General features: G+C 38.7%; 1 protein-coding gene across 1 annotated transcript in view; it reads left to right on the forward strand.

Moving 5' to 3' along the window:
• The window catches only part of LOC103623406 (guanine nucleotide-binding protein G(t) subunit alpha-3), a 41,093-nt gene extending 16,013 nt beyond the window's left edge, over positions 1 to 25,080 (forward strand). The window contains exons 3-9 of the mRNA XM_017745883.1: positions 6,642 to 6,684; positions 10,662 to 10,803; positions 14,209 to 14,366; positions 18,068 to 18,196; positions 22,263 to 22,392; positions 22,596 to 22,749; positions 23,430 to 25,080. Of these exons, the coding sequence (XP_017601372.1) occupies positions 6,642 to 6,684; positions 10,662 to 10,803; positions 14,209 to 14,366; positions 18,068 to 18,196; positions 22,263 to 22,392; positions 22,596 to 22,749; positions 23,430 to 23,620 (947 nt within the window). The 3' untranslated portion in view covers positions 23,621 to 25,080. The remainder of the gene's footprint in view (positions 1 to 6,641; positions 6,685 to 10,661; positions 10,804 to 14,208; positions 14,367 to 18,067; positions 18,197 to 22,262; positions 22,393 to 22,595; positions 22,750 to 23,429) is intronic.
• Positions 25,081 to 25,304: the final 224 nt, after the last annotated feature.

Consider the following 25,304-nt stretch of genomic DNA (forward strand, 5'->3'; position numbering starts at 1 on the left):
TTTTTGCCTTCCTTGTAACTGCAGTTCTTGCAATTGCTTTTAAACTGACATTTATTCAGACATAACTAGATCTCTTAGATAAAGTAAATCAACTCTGTTGTTTTGTATCTTATGAAAAAGGTCTATTTATACCTGTTAAAAATCAAACAATTACTATTCAAAAATAGAGAAGAACATGCAGGTTTCTCAAATAATAATATGAAAACAGAAGTTTGATACTCTTTATTTGCCATCAGTATTTGGATTGTGGCTCACAAAACTTTTCAGTCTGGTTAAGAATTCAAAGATTTTCTGTGCGACATTAGTATAAAATATTGCCCCTAATGAGGAAAGCTTAAATTGGTCAAAAAGCCCCAGAACAATATTTTAATTTAAAATGTCATAAATTTAAAATAATTTCTATTTTTTGTTATGAAAAGGTATTGTGACATTGAGTTAGAACCAGGATCCATCTAATTCAGCATCCTGAACCTTATCCATGAGGAAGAAGTAAGAAATCCTTTAAGAGGAATGCATAGGATAAAGAAGAATTTTCCAGATAAAGAGAAATTTATAAGTTAAGCAGTTTTATCTTCAAGCTTTTATGCCCTTACAGTATTACTGAAGACTGTTTTACACCAGGATATCAAGTAAATTACCCCCCATACACACTGAACATATGTATGTATTTAGAATTAAGGACTTTAGTTTTAAATGTTTCCTAATGTATACAATCAGTCTTCTTCTGACACTATTAATGTCAGCCTTGAGACACTTTTAGTAAAATACTTTGAAATTCAATGCAAGCTACATGAAAAAGACTTCTATTATGTTCATTTCAAACCTGAATATATTTCAGTTTCATTAGCTTCCCAAGCACGCTTCATGCGGCAAGATGATCATTTGGATCTGAAATACTTCTTTATAGATTTTAAAATATATTCCTTTACTTACATCACACATGATAAAAATTCAAATTTTTGAGTGGGTAATGTTTTGGAAGGCTTTTTTTCTCCTGAACAGCAGATTGGAAAGTCTGGGTAAAAAGCATATTGAAGAGATAAAAAAAATATAATATACTAAATAACTTGAATTTTCTTGTTCTTAAAAGAAATGAGAGGTGAATAAACTGTGAATCTGGAGCCTATTGCATGACCAGAGTGACAGTGTCTCTTGAGCACCTGTAACCAGAGATTCAGAAGCAATGTGCATAAGGGGCTCCATACCACCCCTTCCACAGGGGCTGAGTGAAATGGATAGATAAGAAAGGATTAAATCTACTTTATTCAGATTTGTTAACTTTCCATACCTCCAAGACGATATCAGAAATGATATAAATTTTAGACTTCATAAATCGAGGGCAGCTCTATTCAAGCCAGCCTAGTCCTAGCTTTCTGTTCAGTCAGACTTCATATTGCCTTTATACTGCATACTGGATGTCATAATTTCTTTTTGCAGTAGGCAGATTGGTAGAAAATAGAAAAAAATGAGATGTATATCATAACTTTTTCAGTGTAATCACTTTTTTCCTTACACTTAAAATGTAAAAAACAATGTATTCTGACTATTTTCTGAGAGAATTATTTAAAATCTAGCGTGATCTCTCTACAGCCTCCAGTAGATCCCTTCCCAAAAAATAGAAATTACATTAAGAAAAAAAAGGCACCATGTTTGTTTATATGAAGCTCAATGACCCGGGCAAACACACTATCTGGGTTGAGATGATTTACAGTTTATATGATATGCACCTATAAACTGGGGGAGGAGAGAAATCATGTCACTTTCTGATGTTCGTCACCAGTTGTCCAGGAGCCAAGAGGGTTAACTCCTCTATGTTATGTCCAACATGTCCACAAATCTGGTCTCTATATATTTGTACTTCAGAAAGATCAGGTTGTTTTATGAGTCTGGAACAAACTCCAAGAACTCCACAGTGAAAGCTTTATTTCCTTTGTATCAGGACCATATCTGGCCTGCCACATCACATGTAGTTTATATGCTTTGCAGGATGCCAGCTTTCAATTTATAGGTGTGCAAAGTACAGTGCACATTCCAAATATGGCCAAAACAGCTGATGCTCACAGTGATGTTTCACAGAAATAAGAACTTATATTCAGTTTAAATAATCATTAAAATTTTAACTTACCTATTTTCAAAGTATTACTCCATGTCTTGTCCACAGTTTTCAGTGTCGGGACAAAAGCCACCCTTAATAGAACTGGTTATCCTCATCTCACTTTACTCCCTGTGGGGGCACAACTCACACAATTTAATTTAAACATCTGCTTCAGGGGAACAGAAGTTGAAGATGTTTGGTTTAGGCTTAGTAGCAAATATTTTTTTCCACTGACTATAAGAGGTCTCTGGTAAGTAGTCTGAATGTAGAAATTTATAATATAGATATTTAAAACCAGTTAAATTAATCAGTTACTGTAGTAGTGAAGTTTAATTTCCTGTTATTAAAATCTAGCCTGGAAACATAGGCTTTGAGCACAAAGACAGACCAATAATCCCATTGATGGGAATATACCGATATTCTTTTACGGAGGGTGGGACATTTAAGGACTTTATTGTCTCAAGAGGGTTTGATCTTAGGTTTTTTCTTCAAGTTTCTTTCTCTCATAGAGTCTAGTAAGAGGATCAGGAAGATATGATTTCCTTTCTAGTTCACAATATCCAGAGTTCTGAATGGCACAGACAAGGCTCAGAAAGGGGTGTGGAACATTTTCTTATTTTAATTTTAATATTTTCTTTTCCTGCTTTTTGCTGATTTTTGTCATTGTCAGTGGGTTTTCTAACAGGTTTCAAACAAAGTATTCAGTAGGGATTTTTATTTCCTTACATTTAGTTCTGGAAAGTTTCCTAAACGAAACCTTTCCTTCCACATAGATAATAACTGTGAAGAGATAATAAGTCTTTATCTGAGTCACAAAAGCACCTTATTATATAAGAATATATATTCTTCAATGTCTCAGCTGGTGCTATCTTGAAAGCTTGTACTGTCTGCAACTGTTCAACCAAATTCTGCTTAGAAAAACAATAATGTCAAGTTACAGCTGAGGGCCTGGGTTCTGTTTCCCCTTGCATTTGAGAGATTCTCACAGGGCTTCAAGGCACTTCCATTTTTTTTTCTATTTCTGCTCTCTATATGCCTTAGTGTCCTGTGGGAAAGAGGTCGAGCAGTCCCAGAGCAGCAGGGAGATTTGTGTCCAGCTGCTGGGGGCCAGCTCCTTTGCAGCCTTACAAGTTCAGGCCCAGGGTGCCCAGAATCATGGTAGGCTTGGGAGATGGTGGGATGCAGTTCTGGAATACCCAAATCAAGAAGAGATGCAGGTTACAGCCAGCCAGAGCTCAGCACCTCACTGAAGGTGAATGTGACATGCCCTGTGGCATGGTGGATGTGATCTCTGGGAAGAAGTGTCAATCTTACTGGTGGGGGGGGACATCTTTCAGCTCCCAGGAACAGTGTCAGAGTTTCAGGCATTGACTGAAACTTTTGTGCCAGTATTTTCTGTGCAGTTATCCATGTCAAGGAAATAGAGACAGAAATGAGAAGTAAATTTCAGCTAGACCATAAATATGTGAAATATAAAATATGGCTATGACATATTATCACTGGTACCTATCAGGTTGAGCTATAAATCTTCACAGCTGACAGAGTTCTTTCTGTGCTTCAGGACAAGATTGTTTGTCCTAAGTTCTTTGATTAAAAAATCTGGGCTTGAAGAAGATGCCTTCAGCTCCCTGCGTAGTCACACAAGGTCTTTTGTGATACACTTTTTGCCACTATTTCTGCAAGTAGAAATCTACTGCTGAAGGTGGAAATGCAGCCCTGTCCCTGATTTCCTGCAGCAGGGACTGGCCAAAGGAGGAGGCTGCATGGTAAGGGAAGTAACAAAGAAAGCAGGTGCAAAGCAAATAGTTCCTATCTACTTCCTGGGGTGAAAGTGCTGCTACAACTAAGAGGATACTCCATGGTGAAGCCAAAGTCTGAAAGTCACCTGTTGTTTACATAAAAGCATTATTGGATCATAAATTAAAGATGAGCAGAGGTAGAAAAATGCATCTAAAATATATCAATTGTGTCTCACTCTATTTTAACACTGTCTTTCAGATCTGGAAGAGAAGTTAATTTCTATATTATGTTTCCTGGCATCTTTCCATGAGGTGAATGCAGGAGTTCTCAATACAGCCTCCTCTCTTTCCCACAAAAAGTATAGCAAACACTACCTTGCTGGCAGGGATTTACCAAATTCTTCAGATGGTCACTGAAAGTATAATAAATGAACTACAACAAATTTGCATTTTTTCCAAACTGTGGCAGATGGCAGCATCAGCCCATTTTGCATGGGCTTGTTTTTCTCTCTCACTTTCTACCATTCACATCATGGGTTTCAGGAAACGATTTGAGTATGGTTTGCTGTCTTTTGTGATTTGAGTAAATTAATCCCTGTCATTTGAATATTGTTACCTTTACAAAATGTGTTTGGAAATTCTGTAATCAGTTTTTTCCATTCACTGAGAAGTCCTAGGTTAAAAAACCTAGGCCTCAGATTTTGTTTTTGTCAGAATTATTTGACACCATACTGTGAGGGAAAAGGTAATCTACAAAGAGAAAAGCAGTGATGAATCTTTTTGTACTCAGCAGAGTTTTTGATGCTGTCTCTTGCAAGATGCTTCTGGATAAAATGTCCAGCTCACACCTGGATAACAGGGCTACATGATGGGTGAGCAATGGGCTCACAGGTCAGGCACAAAGGTAATAGAGAATGGGGGAACATCAGGCTGGTGACCTGCCACTTGCGGGGTTCCACAGGGCTCCATCCTCAGCCCAGTTCTCTTCAGCATCTTCTTAATTGACTTGGATGCAGGACTTGAAGGAATACTAAGGAAGTTTGCCAACAAAACTAAATTGGGAGGAGCTGTCAATTCCCTCCAGGGCAGAGAGGCCCCAGCAAATTAGAGAGATGGACAATCACCCACCATATGAAATTCAACAAGGCAAAGTGCTGGATTCTGCATCTGGGACAGGGCAACCCTGGATGTATCGACAGATTGGAAATGAGAGGCTGGAGAGCACCTGTGGAAAAGGACCTGGGGGTCCTGGTCAATGGCAAGTTGAACACAAGTCAGCAGTGCCCTGGCAGCCAGGAGGGCCAACTCTGTCCTGGGGAGCATCAGGCACAGCATCGCCAGCTGGACAAGGGAGCACAAATTCTTGTAATGAATAGTTCATTCAGTTTCCTAAAAGTATGACAAATATTTGTCACCTTGAGTACTGTGTGCAGTTTTGGGCAGCACAATAAAAAAAGGTCATCAAGTTATTAGAGAGCATCCAGAGGAGGGCCAGGCCGAGGGTGAAGGGTCAGGAGAGGAATGGTTATGAGGAGCAGTTGAGATCTGTTCAGCTGGAGGAGACTGAGGGGAGACCTCATTGCAGTCTTCAATGCCCTCCTGAGGGGAAACAGAGGGTCAGGTACTGATCTCTTCACTCTTGTGACCAGTGGCAGGACTCAAAGAAAGAGCATGAAGTTGTGTCAGGGGAGGTTTAGGTTGGATATCAGGAAAAGGTTCTTCCCCCAGAGGGTGGTTGGGCACTGGAACAGCTCCCCAGGGAAATGGCCACAGCACCAGCCTGACAGAGTTCAGGAAGTGTTTGCACAATGCTCTCACGCACATGGCGTGATTCTTGGGGTGTCTTGTGCAGGACCAACATATTCTCAGATTCTATTAATCCTGTCCCATGCATTCACAAAATTAAATCCTCTCTTTAGGTGCTTTCAAAAAAAAAAGCTCTTTTTTGGCAGCTTTTGCCAACCCCCATGATTCTCGCTGACCGAAGATGATAGTCAACTGTGTTGAATTGCAATGGAGACACTTTGCATTGTGATTACTCACTTTCCATGAGATAAGAGGGCAAATTAGTTGTACGTAATCTGGCCAAACCTATGCCCTAGTTCTTCAGCTGGCTGTGTAAGCAAATGTCTGCCCCTCCTCAGCAGCTGTGGGGTTATCCTGCAGAATCACCCCCAGCTGCTGCATTACTCTGCAGGTTTCCCACTTCCAGCCACACTACTTCATGGCAGAAGACCACATGGCAGAGGAATGACAAAAAAAACGGTGTCAAGACTTTTGCTCATGTCCTGCCTTTGCATCATGAGCTAGACCACATGCAAGTCTTTACACTCTGGTTTTCTAGTCGCTCATGGAAGCTGGCTAAAGGGAATGGAGGTGGCTCATTTGGCTTACAAAAGGTCATAATACACATTAAATGAGCAGCTACAAATCAGGTAATAAATGGGACACTGTCAGAGGCTGTACTTTGTACATGTTTTCCTGCCTATCTGCCAGAGATTAAATCAAAATATTATCCATATTTTATTTACTTGCTAATTGAAAATTCTGTAATTTTCTCTTAATTGACTGAATATTCAGTTATTTTCAAGTGTCCCTTTCCTTTTCAGTATTAGTATTTTTACCAAGATTTTGTTCTTTTTAAATCCAAATGGACATTAGGGAGGGTTTATACTTAGTACAGTGAGAAACTAAGACATCTGTACTTCTCTTCCTAGATAGAAAATTCTGTGTTCCAGAGAGTTATTTTTAATACTTGTTTCTTATTCATCTATCAATCATATCTTCTCAACATTCCCCTTCTGCAGGTGCTGGAGAGTCAGGAAAGAGCACTATTGTAAAGCAAATGAAGTAAGTATCTGAATATGCATAGCAGTTGTTGAATTTGGTATTTGTAGTGTATGCTGTCTAGCTAATGTCTTATTACAATGTTTATGCTTATTTGAATAACATGCAAAGAAACATCATTCAAATCAAGTTCCCATTCAGCCACACAATAAAGAAAAACACAGAGTGAGTGAGACACACAGGTGGATTGGTAGTCAAATCTGACTGACCAAATCATGCACTGGGCCCACACATGGAGACCGGGCAATCTGCTTCCCTGGCTTTGGTGGGAGTTCCTGTAGTGGGAATAGGACTGTGTGAGACAACCAGTGATGGCAGATCCACCTGGCAGACCCTGTCTCCAGCAGACACCTATGAATGATGTTTGCCGAAGATCATCAGACCAGCCATGCCAGCACACTTGTGCTGGATACCCTGGCAGTATCTAATGATCTATGGCTTGGGAACCATCCTGAAGCAGAGAGAGCACCACTTCATCTCTGTATTAGCCCTCAGTTAATTCATGTCTACCCCTGAATCTTTTGTTGAACCAATGTAAATTAACAACATCCACAGCATTCTACAGCAAGTAGCTCCACAGTTTAATTATGCTTGATTTCAATCATGTCTCTTTGTTCAATTTTGTTTTGGTGTCTATTAATTTTGTTTGCTTTCACTGTATTTCAAGAGAAAATATCAAAATATTCATACCGTATGAGAGAACAGAAAATTTTCTTCCTGGGTATTTTTTGGGGGTGGGGTTATTTTGGTGGCATTTTTTTGTTGTTTCATTGGGGATTTTTTCCCCCAAATTGGCCTCTATAGATCATTCTTAGTCTCCAGAGCTCCTGCCAAGATTAAAAAGGTCTCCTACAGGCCAGGTGAGAACATATTTAGCCACCAGCCTGTACAGGGAGCTGCTCCTACCCACGATTCCATGGGTAGGAACCGATGTAAGAACTGATTTAGCAAGAAAATTATCAACACAAAAAGTTTTCATACAATAATCACTCTGGGAAAAAAGACCCAGGCTGTGCAAGCTCAAATGCAGAAACCCCTGTTTGAATTTGGACTGACTATCTGGTTACAGAGATATTGTGTGTGCATCATAAATCTACAGCAAGAATACTTGTAGTTTGTTCAAAGGGCACAAGGTGCCTCACAGATTGAAGTCAGGAGCTTCACTTACCCTGACTTCAGAGGAAGGTCAAATCTCTCTACCTGTGTGTGTGTGCTGATTTACAATTTACCTTGACAATATTTTCGTGTATAGTAAAACAGGTCGCTACTAAATTCATTTGTGTTCTTCTTTTAAGGGTAGCCAAAATGCTAATTATGTATCTGGTTTAAATTAATAATCCCCCTAAATTCAAGGGACCAATCTTACACCCATAGCAAAAGTCCTCCTTTGCTGCACAGCCTGATAAAATACTGCTGTTGTGTCTAGTCTTGTTTTCATAGAGAGGTCCAGGTCTGATTCCTAAACCTGTCCAAATAGAGAAAAAAATTATACAGGGATTGCAACTGTTTAGATTTGCCCCTACTTTTTAAGCACCAATCTCTTCCTGTGTAAAAATAAAACAACCTGTTTATGAAATCAGTAATACTATTCTGAACTTAAGTTTCCCTTATTTGTTATCTTCACCAATGCATTTTAAAGAGTTGAGTAAAAAAATCATAAGAAGAAATTTCTACTATTTAAGCAGCTCATTTGTAACAAAGCAGATTCAGAACCATCCATCAAATACTTTGCTAACCTTTTTTTTCCAGTTAAATAGTAGATAAATTTATTTCTGGTTTGAGTTCCATTCAGGAGACCTCCCTATTCAGCAAACCACTGAGGTGTATTGTGCTCAAAGGTGCCCCAAGCAGGAGCATATTAAAGATGTTCCTCTGAACTGAGCACTTTAAAAAGGCTGATAAGATTTAACTGCATGGAGGAGGGGGGAACGCTGCAAAGTTGAGAGTTATATTTAAAAACCTGTGGATTTATGAGCTGTCAAATTGATCACAAAAACAAATTATTTTACAGGAAAATGGTTCCAAAAAATTGTATTTGTTCATATAAAATGTCATCTTTCTGTCACAACCAAGAACTTCTTTTTAACAGATTTTTTTCTGTTAAAACCCCCAATATTAGTTGTTAATTTTTTTTTCAGTGAAGCATAACATTTTCTAAAGAACACTGATGATGGCTTACAAAACAAATAATTTTACTGAAAACACAGTTTCCACTAAAATCATAATAATTTTACTCTTAATAACATAACTTTCTAATTAATAAATCTCTTTTTTTCCAGTCTTAATCAAAGTTATATCCATCCACTAAGCTTTACAAAATATCTTCTGATACTCAAAATACAGACATGCTGCAAGGCCCTATAAAGATGAGGATGGTTATGAGAGTTACTAAAAAGGAAAAAAAAAAACCAATTCCTGGAACTCTGTGCTTCTAACTGCATGCTTTCCAAAGTGTGATCTATCTTTTTTAAAACCAAGCTGAGTATCTTTGTGCTGTGCTCTTAGTTCGTAGTATGAAGCTTGTACAAATATTTCAGTGAATGAAAAGTAGGAAGCAAAATATTTGGTAATTCATCATGCCTGTTGAGACTGAATCAAAGCCACCTATCTGATGAGAAGCCCTTCTTTTGTGAATAAAACCCCAGAAGACTGCATCCATAAAATGGAGAGGTCTCTGCTCCATGAGCTCCTCTTTTTTCTTTCTCCCAAGTTCAATAGAATTCCTTTGAATCTTGCAGAATTCATTTGAATTCATGATGAAAACAGCATTCAAAAAAACAAAGCTTCAAAAGAGAGTTCATAGATTTGCTTGGTGTAGAACTGATTGGGAAAACATTTTAGAGAGCCTTTTTTTCTACAGATACAATTGCTACAGGCACAGGAAGGCAACTTTTGAGTTTCCTGGCATCCACAAGTCAGAGAGATGTTAAGACACATGAGTTGTCATCTAGGTTTTGTGCATGTGTGTGTATGTGAGTGAATTATTTTCTGACAGGGCTGAGTTGGCTGCTTGGGTAGCTCTGACCAGAGTGTATCTCAGGCAAGATGGGGTAAAACACCAAACCCCAAAGCCCAGAAATTCTGTATTTAATAACCTGGCCTTCATCTCTGACCAGCTGAGGTGAGGAAGAACAGAGCCTTGGTTCCAGCAGCAGCCAAAGCAGTTTGGTGTCTGTTCATTGAGAGCACACCAGGCCAAAGTGGGTGAAGATTTCATCCTTTTTCACAACTCATGGAAAAAGATATAATCTGAATACTGGTTTGGAGAACTTTAACCACATGCCATCCTCCAGTCAAAGAGGATTATGAAATTCTAATCTTTCTGTCAGAATTAGATTACTGAAATTGATTACTAAGGCTCTTTACCCTCTGGAGTAAAATGTAGGTCTCCAAAGCCTGGAGATAATAAGAGTAAGACCTTGCTATAACTAGAAACTGTAGTTGATGTACAAAAAAAAAAAAATTAAAGATTTTTTTCTTGTTTTGTTGATAAGTGCCTCCCAGTGTTGAAACATTTTTGCAGTAATTTTTCTATCTAGGTAAGATTCTGGATAAAAACAAGAATGACTGAACAAGCAATGTGACAGCCCATTACTAAAACAGTAGTTTCCAATAATAAAAGATTTGGGATCTAAGTATGGAAATGCATCTTGCCCTATATCTATAGGGATGGGCCTGGATCCTGTTCCAGATTCCTACCTTATCTTAAGTTAACCCAAAAGGGGGGAAAAACAGCATCTGTTCACTCAGACTGGGTACAGAGACTCAACCTCACATAGACAGAAACTGCTGCTTCCCTGTTCTAGCAGAATAGGCAGATCAACCATTGATAAATGCTTTTACAGGGGCCAAACATATTCAGTTCTTTCTCACACTGACCACGAAAGCACCTGTTCCAACATTGCATTGCTTTCTTTTTTTTTTCTTCTTTTTTGCAGGTGTATTCCATAAACCTTATTTTTTTATCTTTTTTTCACCAGGATCATCCATAAAGATGGTTTCACCTACCAGGAACGCCTGGAGTTCAGACCTATCGTTTACAGTAATGCAGTGCAGTCTATCCTTGCTATTGTGAAAGCAATGACTAAGTTAGGAATCAGTTATGAAAACCCTGCTAGAATTGTGAGTATGACACCCTTTCTCTCGAAATAGGCATTGGAACACTTTTTTTTGTAATATAATTGTGGAGACTAGTACAACAAAGAGGATCCAGTAGTTTCTATATGACAGTGGAAACTGAGCACCATTTGAGTCACATGTGACAAGATGTCCTTACTTATTTTAATTTTCTCATTAACTGATGCCTGAGGTCTAACCTTTGCATAAATTCCCATTTTGATTTTTACAAAAGAAATATTCAACTTGCCAAAGACATTAAAAAAAAAAGAAAAAGTAAAAACCAGAACATTTTCTTAGCTGATAGTTACTTATTTATTGCTATTGGGAAATGTAAAAAATATTTTCCTTTTATGACCAGCCCTTGGGGTTTAGCTATGCAAGGAAAGGTCATGTAGACATGTTGGGAGCATTCCAGTCTGGCATTGCTCCTGGAGCAGAGACCTCCCTGTTGTGTGGATGCAGTGCTGGCACACTGGCACCTCTGGGAACTGGAGTCCAGCATTCCTGACACAGTCAACAATCCTCTGCACAGGCACAGGGAGGCAAAGCCACAGGAAGAAGACCTGTTTTCTTCTGTCAATCACGCTGAATTTTCAAGGACAGAAATAAAGGAATAACTTTTCTTCTCCATGCAATGATTTAGTCTGTTAGCCTGTAACTCAGATCTTGCTGAGAATTTCTCAAATGCCTGTCAGAATATCAGTTGATTCCAGTTTTGGCAAATTCTACCTAATCCCTAGAGGTTTATCTTGGAGAGAATAACATCTGCTTATCTGAAAGAGCTTTACTTGTTCCAGAAGTCTACATTTCATTATAGTGACATGTGGTACTTTGACCTAAAAAATGATAAACAAAATCTTCAGAGGTTACTAAAGCTCATACAGGCATTTGACAAAATAGAAATTAAATATTTTCCATGAATGCAAGTCATTCAAACAAATGTAACAAGGCCCAGAATCAGCAGACAGAAAATAGGCCAGTGTTAACGTGCTGTACTGAGCCATCAACCAGTCTGCATGGCCCAAGCCGTGGCTACAGCTGGACCTTGCAGCACTGGCCATAGGTCAGGCCTGGCTCAGCCCATGGTATCCATTGGGTGGTGCAGACTCTGCCACCTGTAATTAAGATATGCTCTCCCTGTCCCCCAGTATTTCAGACTCTTTTCTCAGCCCTGCCAAATTTTCTGAGATATCTGTACAGGCTCCATCTATGCCAGTTTCATAGACAGTCTTTTCAAAGGACTTCACAGCCTGGAGAACTTGTAATACTTAAAATTAAATAACTTAAATAGTCCATTTCTTAGCATTACATATAACCAAATGCAGAAAATATAACTTTTGTAAGTTTCTCATTTATAGCACAGTCAGCTCACTCTTGCTGTCACTGCAGAATGGGCCTCTAAGAACACAGCTGAATACAGCTGTGAAGAATATTTGCAGTGCCTGTCTTCTTTTCGCCAAGAACCACAGAAGAGCAACCTGGATGTGATTTTTAGAGAAAATAGAAATTTTGATCACATTTATTTGAATTGCCACTAAACACTGCCCTTTCTTCCAAAAAACCTCCAAAAACTTAGCTTACATGACCCTTAAAATCATAAGCCATTGATAAGCTTGGTTATTTTGATATAAGCTTTGATTTCAGCCAGACTTTGTTTTTGTTGTATGTTCTAGTCCAGATTTAGCTGCTTAAAATCATCTAGTTCAAGGATTGGGATTATCTTGGTCCCAAAAGCAATGTGCTTATCCATGTTGCAGGTCTGCCTGCAAATACATCTTACTGGTACTGAAAGGGCCTTAGCACTTATTTAAAGAACATTTGTTCTGGAGAGGGAGGTAATTTTTTTTTCTAAAGCATCACTCCAATCTATTTTTAGTATGAAAATTATCTGAAGTCTTTGTAAATGCCAGAGAGAAACAAAACTTTTTACATGTTTGTGACAAGTTCAATCTGCTGCTATCTTCCTTTATTATGTAAGCACGAAAATCCACAATTGCCACCTTTCACATAATAATCAATAAACATTTACCCTCTACACCTAGAGACTCTGAGCTCAAGGCTTCTCATTGTAGGCCATTCAACCAGCCAAGTAGGTGGATAGCTGCAATCATTCCGTGATATGTCATATCTTGGAGAAGAGAACATTCCAGCTCTTCTCTTGCAGCTGAACTAGTGTGCACTCTGGATTCAAAAGTGGATCCGCACACACAGGAGAGAGCGTGACTCGCTTCTGCTGATCCCAGCACTGCAGGAGGGTATGGGGGTGTAAATGGAGCTGGTGTTTTTTCATGCAGAAGGGAAATTATCCTGCTGTCCTCCTCCCTCCTACCAGTGAAGGCAATTCACTAGTGGTTATTTCCCCTGGTTTTTTTTTGCCCTCCATGCCTACTCAATTTCCCTTTTTTCTTCCTCCATGCCTACTCAATTTCTCTTTCAGAAAAAATGCAGTGTTTCATTTTTGATCTGTCTCTGACTTTTATAGTTTCCATAAACTGCAGTTCCTCTTGAGACATAAAGATACAGCACATTCCTAAAATAAATTTGTGAAAAATTTTTGTGAGGATGTTTCCTGGTTCTGAATAAAACATACTCCCTGCCAAAACAGTGTCTGTCAGAATCCATTTATGCTTTTGCAACTATTGACTGCAAGGCACCTGAATTGTCTAGTTCTACAACTAGGAAGGAATTATATTTTATAATTATCCCTTGTTGTGGCAGTGTATCAAATGACTCTTTAATCATGGTCTTTATTTACAGTAAATTCCTAAGCTGTTAACTACTGAAAAGAAATATTTTTAATGAAATAGATTATTAAAACTCTTTTTTTTATTTGACTACAAAAGGAAGAAATCACAGAATAATATATTTTAAATGCTTGAGATTTTATTCTGTTACAGGTTTCTGCTTCCCTACATATGGGAAATGACTTCACTAGTTATATTCACTTTGTCACATTTCTCACTGTGGCCTAAAGCTAGAATTTTTTTCTTATAGATGCATCCAAAAATACATTTAGATTAAGATTTCTGCATTGATATAGTTATAATAAGTTTTAACTTTAAATGTCCTTTTTAATTTAGCTCTTGATACCCTATTACTCTCTCTTAATATAAAAGCCTTGCTTTGAGGTTGGACTGTTTGTAAATGCTGATGGCAAAGTGAAACGGAGCCTTTATGCGAACCAAACAAAACAATAAAAAGATGAAAACTCCATCACAATTTAAGCCTAACCTAAAGGGAAGTGAGCTTGTAAAAGGATGTTTACATGCACAGGCAAGTACAGCCACCTGGAAAAAACAGTGAAAATGAGAAGTTTTGCCCGTGCAACTCATTATAAACCAAGCACATCTTCAAGCAGGTGAAGGGGCCCAGCGCGCTTGCACAATATTTACTGAAATTTCTCTTTAGGAAGATGAAAGGAAGCTGTGTGCCATGGCAACAACTCTGGAGGATGGCAGCATGTCTCCTGAACTGGTTGAGCTCATCAAACAGCTGTGGTGTGAGGGCGGGACCCAGGCCTGCTTCGCCAGGGCAGCAGAGTATCAGCTCAGCGACTCGGCTGCATAGTAGGTGACAGCAGCTGCTGAACAGCTGGCTATTGCTGCAGCAAAACTGTCCCTCCTGCAGAACAGCCTGCAACGATCATTGCTCATCAGCCTGAAAAAATGAGGGGGTTGCAAAGGTTTATAATATATCAGCAATGTTTAACTGGAGGAAACAAGTGAAAACAAGGTTTCAGAAAAAATTTGTTTCTGTGAGTTTGTTTGAACAGTTTAAAAAAAAAACCAGTATATTCTCCCTCTGGGTATTTCTGAGATTGACAAATAGAGGGAAAGGTGACTTGAAACAGCTTAGGTTTTTACCTAGAGTGAGTCTTTGTATATATTGCAAGATACTAAATATAAGTCTGGAGGAAACTATAAAAACTTTCCTCTAAACTAACCCGGCTGCATGGACAAGTGTTCCCTGGGCCATTACCATCCCAGCACCCAGCTGAGCCAGTGGTGCTGCAGCTGCTCCAGCCCCAGGTCCCTTTCTGAGTGCTGGGAAGGCACCAGACAGATAAGCAGGGGACTGACTAGGGCTGCTCAGCCCCGACCCCACAAAGGGTCACTGTCCAGCTGGGGCACATCTCTTACCTCAGATATAGTCAGTGAGTTTAGACTTTTCAGCTGCTTCTGCAGCTGTTCTTGCAGGCTCCAGTCCTGCTCAGCTGCCTTGTCTCTCAGCTCATACACAGCCGTGAAGGGAGGTGTCACTAGATCAGAGTCTTTTGAGAGTGCTCAAGTCTGACTCCAGACTTGGGGCAGAGGTTCCTTCCAGCTGAGGTCCATCTTCTGAGATGGGGAGGTGGAGGTCTCCCTGCTGTTCCTGCAGCTCCTCCTACAGGCTGAGGGCAGCTGCAGAGGGAAGTCTCCCAAGGTGTTGAGTGTGCCTTCTACATGGCAGGGAAAGAAAGGCATGGCTGGAGACTGGACTTCAGGGGACAACCTGAAGGCCTCCATAGTTCACTTTTTGTAGGTAGTGGAGGGAATAGGCAGAGAAAATATTACAAATTCTTCATCTCTTTGTATCTTCCAAGCAAGATTGAAGACCTTTTGCAAGATTCCTAAACAAAGAAAATATTGCCTGTGTTGATTTGTGCCTAATTTGACAGTATTTTATAGCAGCATTGGATTCTTGTAGGAATAGTACAGAGCAATTTTTTTCTAACATACCCATTCTGACAGGTCCCACTGCCATTCCCATCACTAAAAGCCCTTAACAAACCAGTCATAATAATTAAAAGGAAAACCACCTCTTAATTAAGAAAAAGAAAAATTTTAAAAAATTGCTTGTTTACCAGCTAACACTCTGCTGTGTACACTATGCCTGGCAAATTAGGTTTTGTTGCCTAACAAAGAAGATAGAAGAATCTAAATTAATTCCATCTCAGTGTTATTTTCTTGAAAATCCTGCTAATCTTCTGTCTTCATCTTTTGGTACCTGATGCTTCTAAAATTCTAGCCTTTGGCTCTGAAGCATTAAAATCAACTTAATATTTTCCCTTACTGCTGGGCTTCTAATGATCAGTTCAAAGTCAACTACAGTCAATCAACCGTCTAATGCTGCAGTTCAATTTCTTTTAAACCCCAAACCCTGTTTCTCAGCTCCTGTGAATCAGCTCCTACAAAGAATATTGATTGATACTGTGTAAACTCTGACTTTCTGAGGTTATCTTCTCTGAGATTTTACTTTATTAATTCATACTAATGAAGTTTGATCACTGCCTTTCCTTTGTATATTTTAATTGAAAAAAAAAAAGTTATATCTTCTGAATGATAGAAAAATCCTGTTTGTTAAATTTGGCTGGAATTTCTCCCTTAGACTCACCTGGAACTAATTCTGTTTTAAAATTTAATGATGGGTATGGAAGGGGCAAGATTGGGATTATAAACTGTGACTTTAAATGTCATTGTACAGCTACCAGTAGTACATGGTGCATCTTGCTTTTCAGTCAATTGCCCCTCAGAGTAAGAGTCCTGTCACCTCATTCAAGCCAAGGAAAGATCAGCATTTACTGACCTACCAGTTTCCATTCCCTCCTTTGCCAGTGAAGAGATGGTCTGCAGTCTCCCCTTGGAGCTACCTACAGCTCTAAGAAGAGCCTGGAACTGCCTCTTGCTCCATTAACTAGATAATTAACTTGGTCTAATTTTTCATGCAATTACAATTGGCTGTGTTGAATTGAATTCAGGCATTTGTGTCTAAAAACTATCAGAACTTCATTTTATATTCAAGTGTTTATTTTAGTGCTTATATGCTTCATAAATAACAAAATGTCTTTTGTTCCTGCCTTCCACAAAGGTGAGCTGAGATGAGTTTGCCTCAGGCCCTACTCAGAGAAACAGAGCTATATTGCTTTTTTTTTTTTTCCCTTTCCCCAACAGGTTGTTTCCTGGACTCAAATAATGGGAAAACATTGAATTACTCAGATCAAGTACAACACCCCTTGCATACAGTTTATTCAACTTAAAATAAGAAAATCCCATTTCCAATCATTACTTGGAAATATCTGAATGAAAGATTCTGGCTTTTTAAAATTTTATTTGGTTTCATTTTATTCTTCTATTTTTTAATCTTTTAAAATTACAGATCTATTAAATATTGCAGACAAGGATGATGAGCTGTGAGGTTTATTTTGGAAGATTCTGGTTAAACTGAACAGCAGCACTACCTGCTGGGCAGACTTGGTGTAGAGAGGAAAAAAGAAGGCAAGGAGCCTAATAGACATTAGAGACACAGTGTCTTGTTTGTCAGAGACACAGGGCTACTAATAGGAAGGTACCAACTGGGACACTGAAAATGCTTCAGCTCCTGGTGGGGTTTCTTGCTTTTGGCTTTCTTCTCTATTTGAATACCAGTAGTTAAAAGGTAGGAAGTTACCCAGGCATCACCTCTTTTCCTTTTGCCAATTCATAACCTCTCTGCACAGATTCCTAGACCATCCAATAGGATTCAGAAGCTCTGCCTAGCCATTTAAAGAAAGCTGTGTGCCCCTAGAAGAGACGGGAGAAGGGCTGGCAAAAACATGTTTCAGAGATCTGGTTTGGGTTCTCATTTCACACAGATTTTATCTCTGTATACCAGAGATATTTTATTTCTGTAAAAGCAGGTAAGCCACACTTTTCCAAGGGCTCATCAGAATACCAATAAAGGGATCCTCACCTTCACAGAAGATTTTGGTTTTGACTAAAAAATACATTTTTTAAAATCATCATGTACCTTCTTGTTAATTGAGAGGTCTAGAGGGAAAATAGCCCTTAAAAGTGAATTTCTCCAAAATATTAGGCCCTCCCTTTCACTTAGGAAGGAAAATACTGTTGCAACCCATCTGACAGGCTGAGGTGACTCCTGATGCATCTGCTTCTGAAGGATGCTCGTAGTTCTTCCCCTGGGGTGAAAATTCCCACTTGCTGAAGAAAAGCCAAAACCTCTTTGCTGACAAGGTGGTTTTAAAGCATCCCTAAGAGAAATAAGGATTTCCCTCAGCTGAAATCCTCAGAAAAATGTTTATTATGTGCAAATAAATTACACTTCTATATGCAAGTAGGAAAAAAATAAAAGGCTCTGTATTGTAGAACTCAGTTGCATAAGAACCAAGAGTATTGTGTTTAAATGTGTAATTTACATTACATATTTAAAAGTGGATCAGTGTGGAGGAATTATATAATGGACATTTCACTTTTTGGATTCATCAACCACCATTTCTTTCTTACTCTCCTAGTTACCTCAACGATTTGGACAGGTTGGCAATGCCTGACTATGTCCCTACTGAGCAAGATGTCCTGCACTCCAGAGTGCAGACAACTGGGATTATAGAGACTCAGTTTTGTTTCAAGGATTTAAACTTCAGGTATGAAAGCCATATTTGAGAATCTTCTTGGGGTTTATCTTTCTTAAGTATTTTCTTCCAAAGGTATTGACCTATTATAACACAGGTAATCCCATTGTGATTCCATTGAACCCACTCTTACTTAACTTTCTTACACAGCTGAAAAAGAAAGGTATTTTACTATCAGTACTCCAACTTTGAGCATATAATGGACTATTATAAATGGTCACAGAATACCAGGTTCTAAAAGGACATTTTTACATATGTAAATGTCTAAAAAGCATTAGTTATATACTGCCATTTGAATTGTGACATTTGTGAAATATGCCTACTTAAATGTCCTTAACAGCATGCAAAAACATTTGATGTCTACTAATTTGCATGCACTCTCAACCTTTCACTCTTCTTTTGAGAATGGAAATAGCTGCTCTTAGCACTGGAATGCACTGCAGTTGGCAAAAAAAAAATTCTGTCCCATAGGAAATTTCAGCATTATCAAGCATGCTTTCATGCTCATTTAAGATGAAAACCAAAATGTCCAGAAAAAAGTTTTGAAAATAATGCCTCTGAGAAATTTGACTGAAATATTTTACACTTTCAGATACCCAAGATCTTGTTATGCTTGGTGAACCAATTAAAAACATCTAATTGCATGTGAAAATGGATTTGAATGAATTATGATTGTCTCAGTGTTCTATAATGCTTTTGTCTGTGGACTGAAATCCATTTAATTCTTAATTTAAAGACTGGGGCGCACATTGAGGAATGCAGTCTAGACAAGACACTGCCTGTAGAGAGATTCATCAAGCATGTGGATTATAACTTACATTTTTCATTTGGCTTCTTTCTTTCTCCGCATGTGCCAATTAAACATTCCCCAAACCATCTATGTTACCACACAGATGCTTTAACACAACAGAAGTTGCACATACAAAATGAGATTCTGAAGCAGATGTCTTACAAATAAATTATTGTTATCTATCAATATTCTGGTCACTCATGAAGATTCAGGAGTTGCCCACAAATGGTACACTGCAATGTCATAGACATCATCTTCTTTTTCTCTGATTAACATATTTCCAGACAGCTTTGTACATTGGAAATTTGAATGCCTTCAGTTACAATCATAGTTCGTGTAAGAAATAAATTCAGGGTGGAGAAAGAAACCATCAGAGTGCAAATCCTTGTTGACGTGGGTGCTGCCAGTCCTGACATGAGAATATCAGATTAGTGTTTAGGTCCAGTTGAAATGTGGCACAACTGAGAATTTAGTTACCCAAGTGTCTGCAAACAAGACAAAGGCTCTTAATGCCACCACAAACACAGACCCCACCGATTTTACCCTCTCTGCTATGCATCACCGTAGTGTTATGTGAGTAAATTCATTGGTGGTTTCAGGCAGTTGAGTAATATTAGGTAAAACCACTACAAAGCAGTCGAGGGGTTTGAGCCGCTAGAGTGGTGCAGAACAATTATAAATCCATGTTAACCAGCCAGTTACTGCTACTTTGCATTGCCATAGCAATGCAAAACAGCTGGAGGACCCTGATACCTCTGCAGCAAGTTTGATAAGTACCATAGAAACATCTATAAAGAGAGGAACATTTCCACATTCAGAGTGAGTTTTGGCTGATGTGCTGATGGGGCTTCAGGTCACAAGCCATACATGGATACAAAAAATCCGTGAACAGATACCTCATTCACTAAACACTGATCCCTTTACTGAACTGAATGAGGCAGAAAATATTTTGTATCCATTAAGTAAAAGTCTAAACCCTGGTACTGCTCCAGGAAACTGAATTACACTTGCACAGAAAACATCGATTTTTATTTGCTCCTTGCTTAGTGGTTAATTTACTGGTTTAGTGCAATTTAGGTTCCATGTGCTCTTCAATTTATTTCACTAATGTTGACTTAGAGCTCAACACATATTTAAATGTTTTTAAAAGAAGGCCTGGTCTTCTTAGGTCCTCTTCTACTGTCCTTTCTATTGGTGTGCTAGGAAGAGTTTGACTGAAAGCAGGCAAACTTTATTTTAGGCTTCAGGCCTCTCTGTGTGTACCACTGACTGAGTATATGGCTAATGCTATATCTGCAGCTAAGTTTTTCAAGAGCAGTTCTAGGAAAATATAGAGATTTCTAGACTAAACTACTATCTTGGTAAAAGAAGATCACCTCATTTTCTACCATTCATGGAGGGACTTTGATTTTATATGTGCACATGTTAAGTTCTGGGCTGAGAAGAGAGAAGAAAACTAAGGTCAGTACAACAAAAACTGCCCAGAAGCACTGCCTCTGGCCTTGGTCTTGTCCTTTTTAACTGACTTCTCCTGAATAGTCAAAGGGCCATATTCTAAAATCTCACAGGAAGTGAATACTGATTCATGTGATTATGTATTCTAAACCAAAATTTTCCTGAAGACTAAATTTTGAAGGTTTTAAAATTTTTTTTCCTGCCATAACCCTGATGTCAGAGTTATACACCACAAATCAAGAAAGGCATGTAATCCTAGGTGACTTTTGGGCACTAATCACAGACAAAATCGAGATAGTTTATTTATGACCCCACTCTTAAGTAGATCTTCTGAATTCAGTGAAGATATGCTTGGAAGAATGCCATTTTTATTGTCAAAATCTTGCTCCACAACAGCTTCCTGATTTCCAAAATAATTCACTTTTGTAGACACCCAATAATCAAAAAGATGAAATGTACCAGAAAAAAAATGATTGCTCCTCAGCTGCAGAAGCAGTTCATTATGAGCATCGGAAAGCATTTCATTTTTTCTAAGAAGGATGAAAAATTATAAAAAATAAACCTTTTTTAACATTAACTGCACTGCTGATGGTGAAGGAAACAGAAGATTAAGATACTGCAGAAAACAATGTTTCAGCAACAAATTATTCTTTCTCTGCTTACTACTGACATGATTGTTTCTTACTGAATCCCATTATATTCATTGCTATAAGAATTGTGTTTAATTTTCGGATTCTGCAGGATCCAGAGATCTAATGCATGTTCTTGAAGGAAAGGGTAATCCAACAGGGGATTAAGTTTTACAGTATTAAGTTCAACAACAGGCAGCACAGGGAAAAGTCATCATGCACACTAGGAACAGAAAACCTAAGGGTAGGATAAATTTGATTTTTTATGCTTTGCCTGTTTTCTAATGCACTTGAAAAATCTTCAAGTTTGGCACCTTTTGTTCCAGAAAAATAGTGAAAAGAAAGCCCTAGTCCTTATTACTGAAGAACTGCAAATGTAAGTGGGAGCTCTGGATAGGCAAAGCACAACAGTGGTAGCTTTAACAGCTCCGGCTCAGCTGGGCCCTAACCAGGTCCCTGCTCGGTGTGTTCAGCTGGCTTTGGATCCCATATAGAGTCCATATAAAGTCCATATGACACTACCCAAAGGTAGTAGCAATTCCTGGCAAAGGAATTCCTGGCGGAAGGAAATAAATGCCAAGAAGGACAGCCCTCCCATTCCCTCTGCACAAAAGAAGGGATTCCTGCTCTCCAGGAATTGCTGCTTAAAGAGCAGCTGAGATGGACAAGGAACACACCCTCCATCCTCCACAGGTGTGGTGCAGGTTGTGTAGTGGGCTCAGTGATCACACCAGGGCAGTGAGCAGATGGCAACAACTATTCATACACAAACAGGGCTCAATCCATGACTGGCCTCCAGTCGTGCGTCTTATTGATCAATATGTCAGCATGCAAAACCGTGAAGTAGCAAATGACACTGGATTTGAGGGTCTTCTATCGATGTCTCAGAACTCTGCCCTGAATAAATCCTTGCCTGCAGGTCTTAGTCCTGCCCTGAGCCCCACTTCCTCAACACAGAGTGCCACCTGGAAGTACTGGATATTTTTCCTACATGCAGGTATTTAAGCCTTTATATTTCATTTTATACCCACTACAAAGCCAGGAGTAACAACACACAGCCCTCCTGGACTTGTTGGGATAGAAACAGACCAATATTTGGAAAAGTTGGATATTTTTCATTCATCTCCATCTGAACTCTGTGCATTAAATCATGACTACATCCTTATTAGCGCTTTACATTGTACATGTTATTTTTCCTGCAAAGGATGTTTGATGTGGGTGGACAACGATCAGAGAGAAAAAAGTGGATTCACTGCTTTGAAGGAGTTACTTGCATCATATTCTGTGCTGCACTCAGTGCCTATGACATGGTTCTGGTGGAAGATAAAGAAGTGGTGAGTCAGAACAGACAAGCAGCCCTTTTTTCTTCTAAGTTTAATGTACTCTCTGATGGCACATCAAAACTATTCCCATTCTCTGATAACCATTTAAAGGCTATTACGCTGTATTGGTTCTTTCCAGTAAAGAACATTGCAGTAAAAATGACATATGGGGATGAGATTTGTCAGTCTCATGTTTACCTTTTGCATCTCAACAGAACAGAATGCATGAAAGCCTTCATCTGTTCAACAGCATCTGCAACCATAAGTGCTTTGCAGCCACTTCCATTGTGCTGTTCCTAAACAAAAAAGACCTCTTTCAAGAGAAAATAACAAAAGTTCACCTGAATATCTGCTTTCCTGAGTATAATGGTAAGTTTGGAGTGTTCAGAAGAAAACACGTTTAGATAGTAAGTGTAGGCCATGCATTAAAGACTGAGACTTTGACTCATGTCACCTATATATAACCTTTTAAATACTAAGCCTCTTATCTGAGCATCTTCTCATGGAAGAATGGTATGAGACAGACACAGCCAGAATTCAACTCATCTCACCTACTCACCATGTTTATCCTTCATGTCTCTCCCTGGAGATGCTCATTTCTGTCCATTGGTGGTAGCCTAAGCTGAGCAATCTAGAAATTTCAGACGACTGAAGGGAACTGTGATGGACTCAGCCAGTATTTCAGTACACATCAGTATTTTATCACTCACACACACACACCACAACTGAATCCAAGATTTTTGTCCCTAATTTAAGAACTCATTCCATAAGGGAAGTCTGTCTCTTTTTCTGTGTGACAGTAGTGCCTACTGGAAATAAAAAAACCACCAGATGTTCCCAGCTGATGCAAGAGAATATATAAGGCTATGTCAGAAATTACCAGAGAAAAACCAGTTTAGATACAAAATTTTCATGCCTAATTCAAGGAGTTAATTTGAATAGAAAGAATAGAAAAAATAAAGGCAGAAAACATTGTTTCTTGTCTCTGCAGTTGTGAGGAAGTACCAGTGGAAATGCGTCTTCTTTTGTTTTTCTTTTCTTTCCACTAGGACAAAACACGTTTGAAGATGCTGCAAATTACATCAAGAAACAATTTCTAGACTTGAACATAAGGAAACAAGATAAAGAGATATATTGTCACTTGACCTGTGCCACAGACACCCAGAATGTCAAATTTGTTTTTGATGCAGTCACAGACATAATAATCAAAGAAAATCTGAAAGACTGTGGGCTTTTCTAACCATTCATTCCCTTGCTCAGAGCCTCAGTCCACTTTCCTCTCTTCGTCTGATGTGCTGACTGAAGTAAAAAAAAACCCCTCTAGGTAAGAAACAATATCAATTAGGCACCCATTAGCATCAGTTGAAGCCTTGGGTACAGCCTGAGCATTGCAGACCAACACAGACTTTCCATATATCATAAGAAGATTGAACAAATTGTTCCTGTTCTACAAAGATGCCAGCTGCTGATAAGTCCTACTGGAATCAAAGTCACATTCCTATTTAAATCAATATCATAGATTCATAGAATTCTTTGGTTTGGAAGTGACTTTAAAGACCATCTAGTTCCACCCCCCATGCCATAGGCAGCAACATCTTCCACTAGACCAGGCAATCAACACTTTTCAGGAAACTGGGGACACCTCAGAATTCTGTGTCTTCTAGTGATGGGATGAAAAAAGATAATATATAACAGACAATTGACTTTTATTTGTAATTGAGACCTAAAGAAAACTATAGCATTTAACAGCACCAATACATAATTTACATTCTGTTTCGTATTCGTGTTACGTAAACAACTAAAAATGACATGCTGTTTATTCAACAAAAACAGCCCCCTCAGATTTAGATGGTGTATGACAAAGAGCAGTGCAAATCTTCTTTTGTTAGAAGAGCTGAGGGACCGGTACATAAAAACTGCACACATACAAAATTGACAAATGCTGCTATCTGGTTTGAGAAAAATTGAACACAGTAAGATGAAGGCAAGTTTTTAAATCCCTAAGGAGAGTAAAAAAATTATAATAACTGTCAGTTCCTGCATAAGCCACAAAGGCAAGTTGAAACATTTTTTGGTTTACGATTAAATATGAGACTTTCTTAAAATGCTAATAATAATCCTGCTACTCAACAGGAGTGGCAGCAGTAACTTCTACCACTGCAGAGCAGATGTAAACCCACCAGTTCTCATGGCAAAAGCACATCCTTGGAACTTTGGCACAGGGCACCTTTCTCTACACAAAGATCTTGCTAATGCAGAACTGTTCTCCCTTAACTCCTGTTGGTTTATTGTGACTAACAACAGAAAATATTTGACTCTTTTAAACAGATTGGGGCTTTGTCCTGGTTTCAGCTGAGACAGAGTTAATCTGCTTCCTAGGAGCTGTCACAGTGCTGAGTGTTGCATTTAAGTGTAAGAATAATGATAGCACATTGAACTAAAAGTTGTTGCCCAGTAGTGCTGATCCTACATCAAGGACTTTTCAGTGTCTCATGCTCTGCCAGCGAGCAGGTGCACAAGATGCATGTCCAGGACAGCTGACCTGAACTGGCCAAAGGAATATTCCATAACACAGAACATCATGTCCAGTAAAGAAATTGGGGTGATTGGCCAGGAAGGGATGATCACTGCTCAGGGACAGGCTGGGAATAGGTTAGAAGGTAGTGAGCAGCTGTATTGTGCATCCCTTGGTTTTCCTAGGTTTTATTCCTCTCTCTCTTTTTCATTTTCTTTACTATTATTATTGTTATTATTATTGCTATTATTATTATATTATACTTTTTCTCAATTATTAAACTGTTCTAATATCAACCCACAGACTTTACCTTTTCCTCATTCTCTTCCCCATTCCACTTCAGGGTTTGGTGTGTGTGAGCAAGTGGCTGTGTGGTACTTATTTGCCAGCTGAAGTTAGAGCATGACAG

The sequence above is a fragment of the Corvus brachyrhynchos genome, unplaced genomic scaffold (genome assembly GCF_000691975.1).
Source record: "Corvus brachyrhynchos isolate BGI_N302 unplaced genomic scaffold, ASM69197v1 scaffold239, whole genome shotgun sequence".
Classification (NCBI taxonomy): Eukaryota; Metazoa; Chordata; class Aves; order Passeriformes; family Corvidae; genus Corvus; species Corvus brachyrhynchos.